Source organism: Clytia hemisphaerica, unplaced genomic scaffold (assembly GCF_902728285.1).
Source record: "Clytia hemisphaerica strain Z4C2 unplaced genomic scaffold, Clytia hemisphaerica genome assembly, whole genome shotgun sequence".
NCBI classification, from domain to species: Eukaryota; Metazoa; Cnidaria; class Hydrozoa; order Leptothecata; family Clytiidae; genus Clytia; species Clytia hemisphaerica.
The window spans coordinates 1753788-1772463 of NW_027103421.1; the positions used below are offsets into that span (position 1 = coordinate 1753788).

Genomic DNA, 18676 nt, shown 5'->3' on the forward strand with positions numbered 1-18676 from the left:
GGTAAAATTTTCGCAAGTAGCAGATTCGACTCTATTCATTTGAATTGCATAGTTTGGAGTGGTATTGTTTATTAAACTAAATGCTCGAAGTTTAACAGTAGATTTTTCAACATCTAATATGTTTTTATCTATATAACTGTTTTTAATTTGAATCCCTTCCAAAGAAATATCTACATTTATTAGATTGAAGACATTTCTCTCCAGACGGCTATCGTAAAGCCTGAAATCCAAAACATTGAGGTTACTTTTGAGAAACTCCGACCTAATACCTACTTCTTTGACACTTTCAATTGCTTTGAAAACGCCATAAATATCGCAACTTATAATGATGAATTGCTCTAGTGTTACCGTGCTTTCATACAAGTAAAAAATGTCTTGACCTATTTTAGTGTTAAATATTGTTGCATTTTTAAGTATAACATGACTTTTTTCTGCAAGGTAAAACATTTCATATGTAATCCTGCTTTCGTAAATCGTTAAATTTGTAATCGTGGATTTACTGAATTTAAATGAACGGACAAATGTTCTTCTTATAACGGTCTTGTTCACGGATATATATTTTATGGTCATATTACTTTTTTGTGTTACATCCGCCAATCTTTGGAATGTAGAGTCAACCACTCGGATTTCATTTGCGTTGAAGGTGCTGCTCCATACGAAGAATGCCAATACATAAAATGTTGTATTCTGTAATTCAATCTTTTGAATTGTTACATAACTCGAATATTCAACATTGACGAGGCGGTTCTTCATAACACAGTCAACAACTCGGATTTCATTTGCGTTGAAGATACTTCTCGGTATGAGGAATGCCATTCCATAAACTGTTGTATTCTGTAATTCAATGCTTTGAATTTTTACATTATTCGAATCTCGAACATCGATGAGACGGTCTTTCATAACACAGTCAACAACTCGGATTTCATTTGCGTTGAAGGTGCTTCTCCATATGTAGAAAGCCAATCCATAAACTATTGTATTCTGTACTTCAATCTTTTGAATTGTTACATTATTCGAAACTTGAACTGCGATGAGACGGTCCTTCATAACACAGTCAACCACTCGGATTTCATTTGCGTTGAAGGTGCTGCTCCATACGAAGAATGCCAATACATAAAATGTTGTATTCTGTAATTCAATCTTTTGAATTGTTACATAACTCGAATATTCAACATTGACGAGGCGGTTCTTCATAACACAGTCAACAACTCGGATTTCATTTGCGTTGAAGATACTTCTCGGTATGAGGAATGCCATTCCATAAACTGTAGTGTTCTGTAATTCAATGCTTTGAATTTTTACATTATTCGAATCTCGAACATCGATGAGACGGTCTTTCATAACACAGTCAACAACTCGGATTTCATTTGCGTTGAAGGTGCTTCTCCATATGTAGAAAGCCAATCCATAAACTATTGTATTCTGTACTTCAATCTTTTGAATTGTTACATTATTCGAAACTTGAACTGCGATGAGACGGTCCTTCATAACACAGTCAACCACTCGGATTTCATTTGCGTTGAAGGTGCTGCTCCATACGAAGAATGCCAATACATAAAATGTTGTATTCTGTAATTCAATCTTTTGAATTGTTACATAACTCGAATATTCAACATTGACGAGGCGGTTCTTCATAACACAGTCAACAACTCGGATTTCATTTGCGTTGAAGATACTTCTCGGTATGAGGAATGCCATTCCATAAACTGTAGTGTTCTGTAATTCAATGCTTTGAATTGTTACATAACTCGAATATTCAACATTGACGAGACGGTCCTTCATAACACAGTCAACAACTCGGATTTCATTTGCATTGAAGGTGCTTTTCCATATGTAGAAAGCCATTCCATAAACTGTTGTATTCTGTAATTCAGTTCTTCGAATTGTTACATTACTCAAATCTTGAACATTTATGAGACGTTTCTTCATAACGCAGTCAACCACTCGGATTTCATTTGCGTTGAAGATGCTTCTCATTACGAAGAATGCCAATCCATAAACTATTGTATTCTGTATTTCAATCTTTTGAATTGTTACATTATTCGAAACTTGAACTTCGATGAGACGGTCCTTCATAACACAGTCAACAACTCGGATTTCATTTGCGTTGAAGGTGCTTCTCCATACGAAGAATGCCAATCCATAAACTGTAGTGTTCTGTAATTCAATGCTTTGAAATGTTACATTACTCAAATATCGAACATTGACGATGCGGTCCTTCATAACACAGTCAACCACCCGAATTTCATTTGAATTGAAAATGCTTTTCCATATGTAGAATGCCATTCCATAAACTGTAGTGTTCTGTAATTCAATGCTTTGAATTGTTACATAACTCGAATATTCAACATTGACGAGACGGTCCTTCATAACACAGTCAACAATTTGGATTTCATTTGCGTTGAAGATGCTTCTCGATACGAAGAATGCGAATCCATAAAATGTTGAATTTTGTAATTTAACGCTTTCAATTGTTATGTTAGATGAACTTTGAACAATGATGAGATTGGGCTTTAAATCACAGTCAACAACCCGAATCTCAATCGACTTGAAAGTACTTCTTGATACGTTAAATGTCGCTCCGTTAATTGTTGTATTCTCTAATTCAACCCTTTGAATTTTATTAATAACAGAAGTTCGAGCATGGAAAAAACCCGACTTTAGAACACAGTCCGCGACTCGAGTTTCATTTACGCTGTAATTGCTATTCAATACTGAGAATACATATCTGTTTATTGTTGTATTCTGCAATTCAAATCTTCGAATTGTTAAAGACGAGTGTTTACTAATAATCCCATTTTCAAGGTTTGTTTCATGAAAGTTAAAGTTTTGCATCTGTATAAACGAATCATATGCATATATGAAATTTTCAAATGTGGAATTCTTTATTGTAGTTTTGCCACGGAAAACTGCGTTTTTGATATGTTTTAAGTATATCATGAAATACGAGGATTGAGAAGTGTTCTCGTTTAAGATATCAGTGACCATATTATGTATTTTTGTGTGTGAAAAATCAAGTACATCAACGTTTATTATAATGAAACGCCCTCCTCGAATGGTGTTGTTGGTTAATTTGATGAGTGATTTAAACGAAGTCGCTTTTTTCATTGATATATTCAACCACGCATTCTTGGTCGGTGATATCAAAACACAAGATTTTACAGTGACGTTAAGATTGCTGTTTGTGTTGGTGGTGGATATGAAATTTCCTGTTATCTCTGTTCTAATATTCAAGTTTCGAAAAGATATGGCCATGCTTGAGTTTTGATTCATAGAGTTAACAATTACGAGACTCTGAAGGTCGACCTGATCAATAGATAGACTGAAAGCACCTTTGGGTTGAATGAAGGGTAATTCATTTCCATATATAGTCGGGTTTGTTCCATTTTGGCTTTCTTTTGTAATTCGTAACTGAAAATAATCACTGTCAGGACGTAACATTCCTTGAGTGTGATAGACAATGCTTTGAGTCTGAAAGTTTTCTAAAATCAACTTCAGATTGCCATTGTTAAATTTTTTCAATACGTGATCAATTGTTTGACATTTTTTGTGCTTCAAGCCGCACTTTTCTTCATCTCTCCCTTTCGGTGAAACGTACACTGTTGTTGAGCTTGCAGACGTTTCTGTAAAAGAAGAATAAAATGATTTTAGATCATCCGAATGTCAATTGGAAAGAAATTTATAATGTTCTTTTCACTTAACCGTATTAACCCAAAGATTTTTTCGATTTTTGTAGCCCCAGAAGGGGTAGAATCTAACATCTTCTTTTATCGATCTAGAAGAGCTATTGACACGAAAATTGGTACAGGTGTTCTCTATTATGACAAAAACTTTCAGAACGAAAAAAATTAATGACGACCATAAAAAAATCGATGACGTCATCACAAAATTTCCACCTCGGAAAAGAGCCCAAATGTATGGTTTAAAAAAATGTTTTTCACAGAACCAGGGGCACTGACATCGATGGCAAACAGGGACGTGCCGCTGGAGTTTGAAAAATGGACTTTCTTAGATATGAATATTTGGTAAATTTGAGACCCTATCAGAAAATAAATTCGAAAATATTTTCCATTTTCACCCTGAAAATTGACCAAAATTACCAAAAGTCAACTTTTAGATACACATCTTGAAAACTAGTAAACCTGACCAGCAGGACGTCCACGTACTCAATTATCCCAAGGTACCCCCCCCCGGGTTTAAAGATTCTGTTTGAAGATCCTGAAAGATAAGCTGTTTAACATAATTGCTGGTTTTGTGTTTTCCTTGAGGGTTTTTTGTTTAAGATCCATGCTGAAGATGAGTAACATTTTGAAAATTTGATGACGTCATTATTTCAACAATTTCTTTTTAAATTTTCAAATTCATATTGTCAATACATATCACGTGTCCAAATTTGAATATCATTGGATAATTATTTCGGAAGTTATCAGCATTGCGAGTGTTAAAGGATTTATGCTGGTTTTTATGTCATGTTTATCACAATAAAGTCATCAAGCCTGATCTTGATAATCTATGACCCTAAGAATTTGCACAAATACTCTCAATCAGATTTCGTTGAAAGTTTCAAATCCTTTCAAAGATCTTGTTCGAAACTTACCCGTTGCCAAAAAAAATCGATGTGGTATTTTTAACATAAGCAACAACAATAAGTGTAGTATAAAACAAGCCATTGTTTTTGTTTTATATTATCTATCTAAATTTGAATAAAGATATACAAAAATACATTCAATTGGCGATGTCATTAGAAAATTGACCGGACTCGAGCAATCTAGAAAAATTTTTAATTGAAAAAGTACTGAAACTAAGCTTAACAAATTATTCATCTGACGTTTTCAGGCCATTAGTCATACAGACCAAAGAAATGGAGGTTAAATTCTGGGATGGTTTTCAACACGGCATAATTTCCAAATCTCGCTTCAAGGATTGGACTGGCACGCCACTCGGGCTGGAACGGTATCACGCCGGAAAAGTGAGCGTAGGAGTTAGGTAAGCGTAGGAAGAAATTTTGTCGGCGGCAAGGGCTGAAAGCTAGCAGCAGCCTCTTACCAACCTTTGCTCGTTCTCCTATGCAGCTCCTATTCTAGCAAACGCCCGCCGCCTTTACGTTCCCGCACTCTGACATGATTAATTAACAGACTAGTTTGCTAGTCTATTCAAGGATAAGTTATTACCATTGAACCTAAAACCCCGAGGGGGTAGAGATGAATCTCTGGGAGTATCATTGGGGATTGAAACTACTTATTTCCAATTCGATAAATATATCACCAGAATTCAAAAAACACTATGTTGACGGCAAATACTTTTTTCTTGCTTGTTGGAAGGTTAAGAAATCAAACTCATTGCTTATTACAGTCAAGCTACGAAGCTACAATTTGTATTTACTACCAAACGGAAGAGTATCCTGAGTATCAGAGGTTTAGTTTTTAAAGAACATATCAACCTATCAACCTCTGAAGACAAATAATAAAAACTTTATCGTGCATGTGTCAATCTAATCATTTTAGAATGAATCAAAGATGATGAGCAAATATTACCATATTAATGTCTAGCAGACTGTATCAGTATGCAGTTTACTATTTACGAATTCCCAAAAAACTTCCAAGTGTAATTAAATTATTTTTTTTTTTAAATATATGATTTGAGGGTTCTAGGACAATTGCCCCCCGTGACAATTGCCCCCCGGATAATTGCCCCCCGGACAATTGCCCCCGAGACAATTGCCCCCGGACAATTACCCCCTGGACAATTGCCCCCCAGACAATTGCCCCCGGGACAATTACCCCCCAGACAATTGCCCCCCCGGACAATGCCCCCCCCGGACAATTGCCCCCAGATGTTGAAAGAAAAAAAAGATGTCAAAATTTATGGTGATCGAGTAACTCGATTTTAGCCTTAATGTTCTTATAAAAAAACTCATCTTTGAAATATCTTGAATTTTTTTGAAGACCTTTTCTTAAGTTTCATGAATGAATGAATGAATAAACAAGACGACTTGAAGTCGAAAATTTTGCCTAGAATTTGAACTGCATGGAAAAAACAAGAAGTAGAGATTGAAGCTAATCTGAAATCTACTTTACATCGAGCCTTAATGAAACAATTTTACACGAACAACGAGGCTTAAAATTGCTAAAAAAATTAAGACCGATTTAAGAACAATTGTTGTTTAATTTTTAAGAACTCTTATAAAGTATATGCTTATAAGAAAAATAAAATATGTACATATTGTGCGCTATCCCTTGTGTACTTTGTAAGAACTAATTACCGAAAGGTATGTCACTGTCTATCAAGAGTTATTTATTTGATTCTTATAAAGTAAATGCTTATAAGAAAAATAAATATGCTCATATTGTGCGCCGTCCCTTGTTTACTTTGTAAGAACTTATTACCGAAAGGTATATCACCGTTTATCAAGAGTTATTGATTTGATTCTTATAAAATATATGCTTATAAGAAAAATAAATAGGCTCATATTGTGCGCCTCCCTTGTTTACTTTGTAAGAACTTATTACCGAAAGGTATGTCACCGTCTATCAAGAGTTATTGATTTGATTCTTATAAAGTATATGCTTATAAGAAAAATAAATATGCTTATATTGTGCGCCTCCCTTGTTTACTTTGTAAGAACTTATTACCGAAAGGTATGTCACCGTCTATCAAGAGTTATTGATTTGATTCTTATAAAGTATATGCTTATAAGAAAAATAAATATGCTCGTATTGTGCGCCATCCCTTGTTTACTTTGTAAAAACTAATTACCGAAAGGTATGTCACTGTCTATCAAGAGTTATTGATTTGATTCTTATAAAGTATATGCTTATAAGAAAAATAAATATGCTCATATTGTGCGCCTCCCTTGTTTACTTTGTAAGAACTAATTACCGAAAGGTATATCATTGCTATCAAGAGTTATTGATTTGATTCTTATAAAGTATATGCTCATAAGAAAAATAAATATGCTCATACTGTGGGGCACCCCTTGTTTACTTTGAAAGATCTAATTACCGAAAGGTATATCACCGTCTATCTAGAGTTATTGATTTGAATCTTATAAAGTATATGCTTATAAGAAAATAAAGAAAAAATCAAAGCTGTGAAGCTAAGACACAAAGATATATGACGTGATCCAAAGAAAGCGCGCAAAAATCGTCCGTGGTTATACATGCGTGTAATTTGTAAATTAAATTTAGTGAGTTCGTCCACCGTATCAAGTACTTTCGTTTTCTAATTTTTCGTCCGATGACACCGCCGCTGAATGCCTATCGTAATACTTTCGCTAAGGCGAAGTTAATAAATCGCACCTGGGTTTTCTCGGAGCCAAGAATACTAAGTCACAGTGTGGATCTAAACCACACTGAAACGACCGCCTTCCATCACGCATCACGCTCGCGAGAGAGCGCGCGCACATTATTAACGCCTACATGTCATCTCCAGTACATTTTAGATTATTCATTGAAAACAGATTACAATATAGTCATTTTTCATGTCTCGATTATTCAATTCCGAATAAGAAACCGCCTCCAGCGGTCGATTAAAGCGACAACATGAAAGAGCGTCCCAGCATCGTCCCGCCTGAGCGTCCCACCTGAGCGTCCCAGCATCGTCCCACCTGAACGTCCCAGCATCGTCCCACCTGAACGTCCCAGCATCGTCCTACTTAAGCATCCCACCTGAGCCACCGTCCCACGTCCCACTTTTCCAGTAAGCCTTTTATTTTCATTTTGTTTTTCAATAACAGCCCATGTGCATGGGAATTCAGTAAACACTTTTTTATAAGAAAATTTGCCAGAAAAATTATCGCTTATTTTTGAGTTATCTCTTTATTTGTTTTTGGTCACACATGATTGTTTTACAGTGGGTATATTATGCAGACTATTTTCTCTGTAATCTTCAAAAAGTCTCTCTTGGAAAAATCATACAGCATAGCATTCTCGAATGCACTTTTCAAGTCTAACAAGAAAAATAGTCAAAAATACTAATGATCACCCGACCAAGAATTGTCTCAACGGTGATTTTTTTTTGGGAGGGGGGGGGCAATTGTCCGGGGGGTAATTGTCCGGGGGGTAATTGTCCGGGGGGTAATTGTCCGGGGGCAATTGTCTGGGGGCAATTGTCTGGGGGCAATTGTCCAGGGGGCAATTGTCCGGGGGCAATTGTCCCGGGGGCAATTGTCCGGGGGCAATTGTCCCGGGGGCAATTGTCCGGGGAACAATTATCCCGGGGGCAATTATCACGGGGGACAATTGTCATCTCACCAAAAGAAAGTGTTGAGAGTTTTCGATGGAATTTGTTCTACACGCACAAAATGGATCTAACGTGTCACGAAAACCGTGTCTAAATTTATGTTCATTGAGGTGACTAAATCCTACTCGAAGACGATTGAGAAGGATCACACCCTGGTTGTCACGAGCTCCAAAAACAGGAGAAGGTTTGGGCCTTAGAAACTCAAGGATTGCTTTTTTGAAGGTAGATACTGAAGGCATATCTCTTATACGACTAGCCAGAATATTCCACTGTGTTATGCAGTATGGATAAAAAGAATTCCGGAAACGCTTAGTTCGAATATTAAGTTGATAAATAGGATTTCTTGTTCTTAGATTATCCGGTACCGCAAGTCTTGCTGGTAAGTACTTACGCAAATAAGAGGCGGCTAAATTGTTTAAAATTTTGTAGAAGAAGATCATTTTTCTACTAAATCGACGATCAGCAAGACTCTCGAGACCAAGTTCAGAATAAAGTTTTTCTATAGACGTTCCACGAAAGCAGGCAGTTATAGCAAGGCAGACATTATATTGGATGGATTCAAGCTTACGAACAAAAGTCGAATTTCCAGGATGGTCGTATATAATATCGCCATAGTCTAAATGTGGTCCAATGTAAGATTTGTATAAAGTAAGCAGAGATTTTCTTTGTACATGTTTGCGAAGTCTGTTAATGAGGCCAATACCTTTGTTGGCCTTTTTTATTTTTTCGTCTAAATGGTGACTGAATGAGAGTTTGGAATCCAAGATAAGACCTAGGTACTTCTGACATTCACTAGTTCTTATGTCAGTATTATTGAAATATAAAACAGGAGCATTAGCTGGTAAGAGCCTTTTGGAAAAGTAAACTTCCACAGCTTGTTTTGTTGGATCAGGATTAAAAAACATCTTCCATTGACGAGCCCACTCACTTATTCTTGCAAGATCTCTGTTTAAGTCCTCACTGCTCAAAAGTTGGTCAATCACTAATGAAAATAAAAACGTGTCATCAGCGAAGATTTTAGCCTTGGTCTCGAGATTGTTGGGACGGTCGTTGACGTAGATTAGAAAAAAACAAAGGACCAAGAATTGAGCCTTGAGGAACTCCTGCTACTGTTTCCACTCCGAGGTTTTCCCATTCAAAACAACTCTCTGATACCTACCTGATAGAAAATTTCTCAAAAGGGAAAGTAAGGGACCAGTTACCCCGTAGGATTGGAGTTTGTAAATTAAACCCTCATGCCAGACTCGATCAAATGCCTTTGAGATATCAAGAAACACTCCCCTCGTGTCCGAAGGTGGATCAGTGTCAAACCCTGTAAAGATGTCATGCGTTATGGACAACAACTGAGAGACACAAGAATCACCCTCCCGAAAACCTGACTGGCACCTGCTAAACACTGAAAGAAGAGACACTGGTCTGTAGTTTTTAGCAATGCTTTTGTCCCCATTTTTATAAACGGGAAGAACATTGCCTTTCTTCCATTGGGAAGGGAAGATACCTAAGTGAATTGAAAGATTGAAAATACGACACAAAGGTTTGACTAGAGATTTAACGCAAATCCTAACCATACGTGTAGAAATATCGTCCAATCCATGAGCCTTGTTTATGTTTAAAGATTTTATTAAAGACTCGATCTTATCTTCGTCAAATTCTAAGTTTTCCAACCTCAGGTCAGTAAGGAGTTATTCAGCTGGCAGAACACTGCCAGTTTCAATAAGAGAACATTGTTCAGCGAAAAAAGAATTAAGGATGATTGCTTTCTCAGAAACATCAGATACGAGGATGTCTCTGTTATCACGTATGGGTGGGATTTTTGGTGTTATGCCCATGCCTAAGAATTGTTTAAGGGTAGACCAGTATTTCTTACTTCCAATGTTCGAATCGTTAAGAGAATTGCCAAGACGAGTAAACTAGTTTTCCTTGGCTTCTTTGATAGCCAGTCTAGATCTTCTGGAGATGTCATCGAGTGCCTGTTTATCCAAGGGATCCCCCCGCTTTTTCCACCGGCGATACATTTTAGCTTTGTCGAGGAGCATTTGTTTAAGCTCAGGAGTCATCCACAACGCATCCTTATCCCTGATTGTAATTATTTTATTGGGAACGAAATTAGAAAAAAATGTTTAAGATATATTCAGAAAGAAGGGCAACACGCTCATCCACATTTAGACCTCGAAATGAAAGTATCCCACTCAATAGCATTTAGAGCAAGCATGATTCCCCTCTCATCAGCCCTAGTAAAATCCCAAATTTTTCGTTTGTATGCTGGAGGGAATTTAAACTGAAAATTAAGTTTTACAAAGGTTATCTGGTGGTGGCAGCGGGCATGGAGCGAAGGCAAAACCCCGGAGTCAAAAACAAGAGTTTGGGAAGATCTAAAAATAAGATCTATGCAAGAAGGTGAACAGTCGGGACGAAGGTGAGTCGGCTCGTCAATAAGTTGATGTAAACCATGCTGTAAGGCAATATCGCTGCTGAATTCCTCCCATTGAAATCACCAAGTAGAATTGTGCCAGCAGAAGAAATGTCGCTTATATTTATAATTGTCTCCTCCCATTTATGCTTAAAGTCTGCGAATTCATCCGCATCTTGACTTGGGGAACGATGGAGAAGACAAAGAAAAAGTTTTTTAGTACCAGAATTAACTTCACAAACAAGACACTCGTCAAGAGAGGACAGATCAGGTCTTTCCTCAACAGAGATACCAACTTTGCGATATAGGCACACTCCACCCATTTTAGAATTCGAAGGGTGGTCGGATCTAAGGAGTTCATAGTTATCAATCTTTAGCCTTAGATCGTCCGTCTCGAATAATTGAAATAAGTAATTGAAATAAGTTTCTTTCCCCGGGGGGGGGGGGGTACTAGGGTTGGTGAATGAGGGGTATGTGCGGACGGGACCTCCGAAAACCGACCCTTAGAGAGACCAAATTTTAGTGAAAAAGTGACCCTTAGAGAGACTTTTTCGAAAAATTTTCTCTGATTTTCGAAAATTTCCTACCCTTAGTGAGACTTTTTTGTAATTTTTTCTCTCAAAATCACAATTTTTTTCTAGAAATCGTGATTTTTCCCACCCTTAGAGAGACTACTTTGAAATTTCCTGATTTTTGTAACCCTTAGAGAGACTTTGAAAGGTGAAAAACCCGACCCTTACCGTCCGCACATACCCAGCACCTATTTTTGCCTAAGTAGCCCCCCCCCCGGGTTTCTTTCAAAAGAAAACTTCTACACGATTCCCAAAATGTATAAAAGTAATTACTAAACTATTAATTATAGTAATGTTACTTCAATGGAATCAAAATAATAGACAAATCTTTATGTTATGATTCTCTATCACTGACATAGAATGCACCCCCCCCCCCTGAGCTTAGGTGGGGGGCTAAACCATTTTTGCTTGATTGGGACTGTATTTTTCAAAAATACTCGGAGATAGCTTGCTAGGCCGGGGGCTGAGTGTTGTGTAATAGAACTGGGGGGCAGAGCTGATAGGTTGAAGAAATTTCAAATTATATTAAAAATCTATGCTGTGTGGAAGAAAAAAATATGTAACAAAATTATAAAGAATTTGCATGCAAAATCTCTTTAGTATTTTGCTTTATTAAGTGTGGGAAAGTGCGTGTGAAAAGAGTGAAAAAGAGTGGAAGAGTGTGGGAAAAGCTGTCTTGCGGTAAAACACTTTCAGTTCCAAGTTCATGTATGTGTTTTTTCTGCAAATTTCTACACCCTGACTAACCGAGGACGACGGTAAATCAGTAGTTTTACCATCCTCAATCTTGCTGGTTAAAACTGCCGGTTATTTCAATTTACCGTCCTCAAAGTGAAAATAAGGACCCCTAATATCTAGGACAGCGACTTGGAAAAGGCTCGGCGGGCAGTGGGTTTCCAAATTGACTTTATGTGTGCGGCGAAACAAATTTTCCCAGATTTTTTCTAGATATGCTGAAATTTCCACCCAGTGCAATTATCAAAAGTCTACCCTTACTGTACATTTCTGATATTTTGAAAACATACCCTTAACTGCCGCACATACACGTCGGTCAATTTGCCTGACTGCCCCCTCCCCCTCCCTGGGAAAGAGGACGTGAAGTAAATCTTAAAATCAAATGGTAAATTTTATCCGATTTTACATATGTTTAATAGTAACGTGATTAATTTGAATTTAGTCATTTTTTGTAAAAATGACGTTTGTAATTATCTAGGGATTCATATATCATTCAAAACTATTATACTCTTCGTCTTCGTCCCAAAGAAGACGTCAAAAAAAAATGTCAAGTCGTCTTGAAAATTGAAAACGTCCATTAATCACCCTTTCAAAATTCACTATTCTCATGAATAAATTGATCTGAAAAGAATAGAATCTAGCTGCGATCCTTATATCAATCTCCTAAGGGCTTTCTTTTTGTTCAATCTTGCCGTACTTTTTCAAAGTCGCCGTCCTAAATGCTAAAGATTCCTAATACCGAATATGCGGAATCCTTGGCGACTTCCTTTTTGAAGAAATTGATTTGATATGGACCAGTGTTTCCTCGATTCTACAATCAGTGCCATAACATATTGGCACTTTTGGCTAATTTACCATTTTTCTAAAATTGAAGTTCGAGCGAGAATGTCAATTTCGGGTCTTCAACTTGATTTCATCGATTATTTCGATCTGGGAGGGATTTATTGGTTTCTAGGCTATATTTCAAGCCCTACTGGACCATTTTTTGAACTTTTGGATCCTCAGAACTTAAGGTCCTTCGAACCTACTTTAGAGCACTTGCAAATCGATTGTGGTTTTAAAACACCCCGATGGATTTCTTTTTTGTGCCAAGTATTTCGTCGCCTATTGTAGATTTGGATCACTAAGGTTGTTTGCTAAACGAGAAAGAATAAGAGTTTTTTTGCATTCTTGACTACCCTTCTATACTTAGACCGATGGTCTTTGCGGGTCTTGAGGTCTTCTTTCCTCCTCCCATTTTTAACATGCCACTCATAGGGCTTTCTTTATCTCTGACGTCATCCATACCGCACCCTTGTTCCTGACGGTTACGACTTTGTTTGGCAATAAGTTTGAAATGATATTAATTATGATTTGAGTCAAAAGGAAAACCTGGCTGTGAACATCAAGACCCTCAAAAACCCATCCCACTCAAAAATGTCCAGGGCCCTACAAATAAGAACAGGGTCTGCACTAAGAAACTCTCAAATTTTACGCTCATAAGATGGAGCAAAATGATTTGAAGATTTAATTTACAAAAGGTTATCTGCTGAAGGCTTTTAGGATGCAAAGAGGGAAGGATACCAGAAAGGATACCAAAATCCATGACCAAATAATCTGTTGATGAAGACCATGCTGTGTAGCTACAGATTTCGGATGTAAAACAATAGGCCTATTGTTTGGAACAATATAAAAATTAGAATAATGCCCCAGACGGCACACAACGTCAAAACAACGTACATGTTGCAGTCATAACGGTCAAATAACGTTATTTGAACGTTAAAACAATGTTGTGTGCCAGCTGGGGCTTATCATCAGCCAAAATACACTTTTTTATAAAAAGGAAGACAAGCGTGTAGATTTGTATAATTGTACAATTTATCATTTTCCAACATATTAATCAAACACGCAAAACAGAAGATATTCTATTTACTCCGGGAGCCTTGTAGGTGTCTATTTTACGGACCAGAATGCAAAAATAGCGATATTTTTTGAGGTCAATTGTGTTTACTAAATTATATCTAACTTCTAAACGGTTTATGGAATTCAAACGAAACTTTGCGAATCTGTTACTGATAAATAGGGCTAACTTTCAATAGCAAAATCATTGCTGTGTCTCTACCAGTTTTTTTCATTTCCTGGTGATTGTGCAAAAGTTTCACTTTTTTTTCCATTCCTACCGACAAACGTTTTCAAAAATCATGTACATCGAATTAATCCTTAGCTTATAAGTAAGCGCTGTTAAAAGTTTTGTTCCAAAAGCTTAAGTGACACTCAAGATAGTCAATTTTAAGACAACCATGTTTAATCAAAAACATAACAAAATGATAAAACTGACGTCGAAAAACGAAAAGTAAAATATACAGACCTAGACGCTGCTAGACGTCAAAATTGTTCAAAAATAGTTCAACCAGAGATTTGGGAAAAGAGGATAAGAATCGCCGCTGCTGCTCGCTGTTTTCTCATTGTTGACCATTGAATTCGGCGTCGTCTAAAGTTGCTAGGCTAGGCAGCAACTTGGCCAAGAAGGTACTTTGAAAAAAATGGCGTTATGTGCAGTATTATAACAGTTCAAGAAAAACTGTCTGAATTTACTCCTTTGGAGGGGTTTCCTACTGATATAAACATATATACTACCCTTGTCGACTGACGGGGGTGCTCCGCTGACGTTCGAAAAATGGACCCTACGTGGGACTCGAAATTTGCGAAAAAAGTGACCCTGAATGGGACTGAAATTCCAAAATTTTCTCAAATTTTCTACTTTTTCCCCAAATTTTCCAAAAATAGGCACCCTACGGGGGACTGATTTTTCTATTTTGGTGTTTTTGCGACCCTACCTGGGACTCGTGGAGGTCAAAAAAGGTACCCTGACCAGCGGAGCATCCTCGTAACCCATCTTGCCCTAGTACCCCCCCCCCCCGGGTATAAACAACTGAAAAGCAAATAACGATCTTTTGGGGTTTCCACTGACAAAAAAATCTGCTGTTGCATGCTTTATTTTTTGAGAAAAAGATGGCGGAAGCAGGCATGCTAAACATTCGGCTAAAGCTTCAGATGCATCCGGCTGGACTCCAAATGAGTGAAAAATGGCTCAGAAAATAGTCCAGAAGTCAGAGTGCCTGAGGTCAAGTAGACCATGAATACAATATGAAAATCTGAATATAGCTATGAGTATATAAATATATAATGTCTATGTCTAACTTAACCTTAGCTAAATGTGAAAAGAAAAAAAGAAAAAACAAGATGGCTGACTTACCAGTTAGGCCATGAATGAAAACTGTGAAGGTCTGGCCATACAGGTAAGTGTGAGAGACAAAACAAAACTGAGACTGTGACTTGTCTTCAGTTGTTGAATGAATTGAGTTTATATTTATTTGAATTGACTTGTGAGTGACTCAAGTCTGGAGCTGAGGTCCTTACTCCATGGCTGCCATGAGTCAAGTGAGAAGCTGAATGCCTTTAGGCTTTAAATACACTTGATGCACCAAGTTGTCAAGGCAACAAAAAACAACATGGTTTGAGAGCATGACCTCAGTTGGCTAAATATACTAAAATAAAATGGTAGCTAAGCTATGAAAAATGTAAACAAAATGTAAACAAATATGGTGGCTAAAGCTATGAAATATTCTAATAAATTTTTATGAAATTTTCTTTTTATAATTTTTATAACTTGGTTTTATAATCAATAACTTTACACTCCCCACAAAGAAAATTGAGTTGAAATTTTATTAATCATTTGGCATTTGACTTTAAGTCAATGTCCTTTGCGAGAGCACCAAGCTCGGCAATCAAGTCATTTTCATCAATACCACATATTTTCACAAGACCACGAACTGATCGATACGTTTCACGACAAACTGCCTCGTTGGCATTACGATATCGAACTTTTGCCCTTCGTGGCAATGAATCATTTCCGTACTCAAGTGCGCTGATGATCCCGTATGTGTATCGATTTTGAATCACTGAATCGACTTTGGTGAATATGACGATGTCACCTTCGGATAACGAATCATCGTGGGACCACTTCTGTTGCTTCATGAGTTTGGGAACATGTACGAGAAGCCATGTTTCGAACCAGGCGTTGAAGCACTTTTCGTTTTCTTTGATGATCTTGGTGCGAGAATCACATGTGATCAAGCCGTCGATGCTTCTATCGTTGTTTCTGCCAAGGAGAAGTCGGTTTGGCGTGATCAAATCGAGGATCTCAAAATCACCAATAACATCACCGATGGCTAACGGTAGATTTTTGATCTGATTGGTGATTGATACAACAAGAGTTTCCCATTGTAGGATTGCTAACCGTTGATTGTTGAGACTCTTTGAGATAGATGAATTGATCTCCTTTATCTTTCTCTCTACTTTGCCATGCATGTTATGTCCTTGGACTGGACACACATTGAAATTGACTTTGGTGTTTCGTTGGATCCTTTGTTGTAGGTCTGAGATGTTGATGTTCATTTCCTTACAGCCTTTCACCAATTGGCTGCCTTCGTCACAGAAGAGTTGATTTGGAAATCCATGGTTTGCAGAGAATCTTGTGATGGCTTGGATGAATGATGTGGTGGTGTAGTCATCCATGGTGTAAATCTTTGTAGCTGTTGTGGAACAACAACAGAACACGATCAGCCAGATTTTCACAGTGGTTCTCTTGTGTTGCGGTGCATAACATTGGTATGGTCCGGATAGATCCAATTGAGTGTGATAAAATGCAGGAGCAATTGTCATGTTGCATCTTGAAATGGGTCCCATTGACATCTCAATCGTCCTTTTTTCGAGAAAACGAGAGCGTTGACAAGCTTTCTTGATATGTTTCATAAGTGCACGTCCTTCAATGATGTGGCACTTTTTAAGCGTGTAGCGAAGTGTTGTTTCTATCCCTGAATGTTGCACATTTGGATGATGCCAGTGAGCTTCAAGGGCGATGCTGTATGCAACCGGTGAATATCTGTCCATCACAGGTACGCAGAATGTATCTGATGATGGTCTTTCATAACGCCAGTGAATCTGCCAACAATTAACACTTCCTGATCTGGCAGAATCCGACCAGTGTATTTCAATATGCCTTGGACATCCTTGGTGATACGTTCGTATTTTGATTTAGGAAGGAACTTCAGTAGCTCTGATGATGATTTCTTGAAGAAGTATTGTTCGGATTCTTCAATTTCTGTGTTTGTGAGCATGGGAACCAAAGATACATCCACTTTGATATTTTGGAGTTGTTGACTTGAAGACTTTGATGATGATTTGTCTTTGGAGCGATCGAAGAGTTTCTTTGAGTATCTTCGAACATAGGCAAAGATTCTGATAACAGTTGAGAATCGATGACGGTTTGGATCGATGAGGTATTGGCTGAATTTGTATCTTTGTTGCACAAGATTCATAGTGTGATGGGTTGACACATATTTGATGGGTACCATACGTTCTTTCTCCACTTCGTTTGTGTCAGATGCTGAAAGACGTAGATCTTGTGCTGATTTTATTGGAAAGTCTGAAATTGGTAAGTGCATCCATTGATGTCCATTGAACCATGGTGAATCTGGTTGTACATCTTCAAGTGTTGCTCCACGTCGAGTGCCAATGTCTGCCATCATGTCAGCAGTGTTGATGTAGAACCATTGATTTCTATTGGAGAATCTGTTGATGTCTATGACACGATTACGAGCCCAGAGCTTTAGGGGTTTTTCATCGTTTGTAATCCAGTGAAGCGCAATCTGACTGTCAGTGAATTTGATGTTGGATTTGTGATATTGACCAAATGAGCGTTTGACAACTTCACCGGTATGTGTGTTGATGAGGGATGCCATGAGTTCAGCTCGATGGAGTGACAATCCATTTGGTACAGTACGAGATCGAGCGAAGACAAGTTGAGATGAGAATTGACCATTTCGTCGAGTGTATCTAGCATAAATGCAAGCACATACCAATGATTGGCTGGCATCTCCAAAGTCGAGCGTTTGGATGTCAGTACTGATGGCGTCTTCTGGGATGACTGCCCGACGGAATTGAATTTCTCCAAGTTGACTCATAGTTTCGAAGTGTTTGATCCAGATGGGTCGAAGTTCAGTTGGAATTGTGTCGTCCCAATCAAGTTGTCTTGTTGAAAGATCGTGTAATTCAAGCTTCACAGCAGTAACTATTGGTGTCATCATCCCTGTAATGTCAAAAATTTCTGAAACTTTGGAAGCACAGTGCCTTCTAGTGAGATTGGTTGGAATGATGTTTGATGCATTGGTTGGTTTCTTGCCTCTTTGCTTCTTTGCGAAATTCAAATCTGAGATGCAGAGTGAGAGTCGATCGGCTTTGGGATACCACTTCATACCACCAACTAAAATGCTAACACCATCGTCTGTGAGGTCTGGTGATGGATCAATGCCAGAGAATGTCACGCCTTTGAGGTTGAATCATCCACGATTGATGACAACTTCTAACTGATCAGCTCTGTTGAAAGCTGCGTCGATGTCTTTCTCGCCTGTGATGCAATCGTCAACGTATACATCTTCATTGATGATTTGCTTCACTTCTGGATATTCATCTCCAAATAGGTTTGCGATTGCACGGAGACCACATTCTGCTTGGTTTCCACTTGATCGTATCCCATAAATGAGTGTCTTGATTACCTTTTCCTTTGGAATCTTTGATTGGTTGAGGTTATTCTGCCAGATGTAACGCTGGTAACACCAGTCTTTGCAGTTGAGTCTGATCGTGTTATACATTTTTCATATATCCGTGTGTATGCCAA

At 37.8% G+C, this 18676-nt stretch overlaps 2 protein-coding genes across 2 annotated transcripts; both read right to left on the bottom strand.

The window, feature by feature from the left end:
* Positions 1–15669: 15669 nt before the first annotated feature.
* LOC136797821 (uncharacterized) lies at positions 15670–16890 on the bottom strand. The gene has a single exon (XM_067054405.1). The coding sequence runs from the start codon at positions 16888–16890 to the stop codon at positions 15670–15672; it is 1221 nt and encodes a 406-aa protein (XP_066910506.1).
* LOC136797822 (uncharacterized) lies at positions 16890–18254 on the bottom strand. The gene has a single exon (XM_067054406.1). The coding sequence runs from the start codon at positions 18252–18254 to the stop codon at positions 16890–16892; it is 1365 nt and encodes a 454-aa protein (XP_066910507.1).
* Positions 18255–18676: the final 422 nt, after the last annotated feature.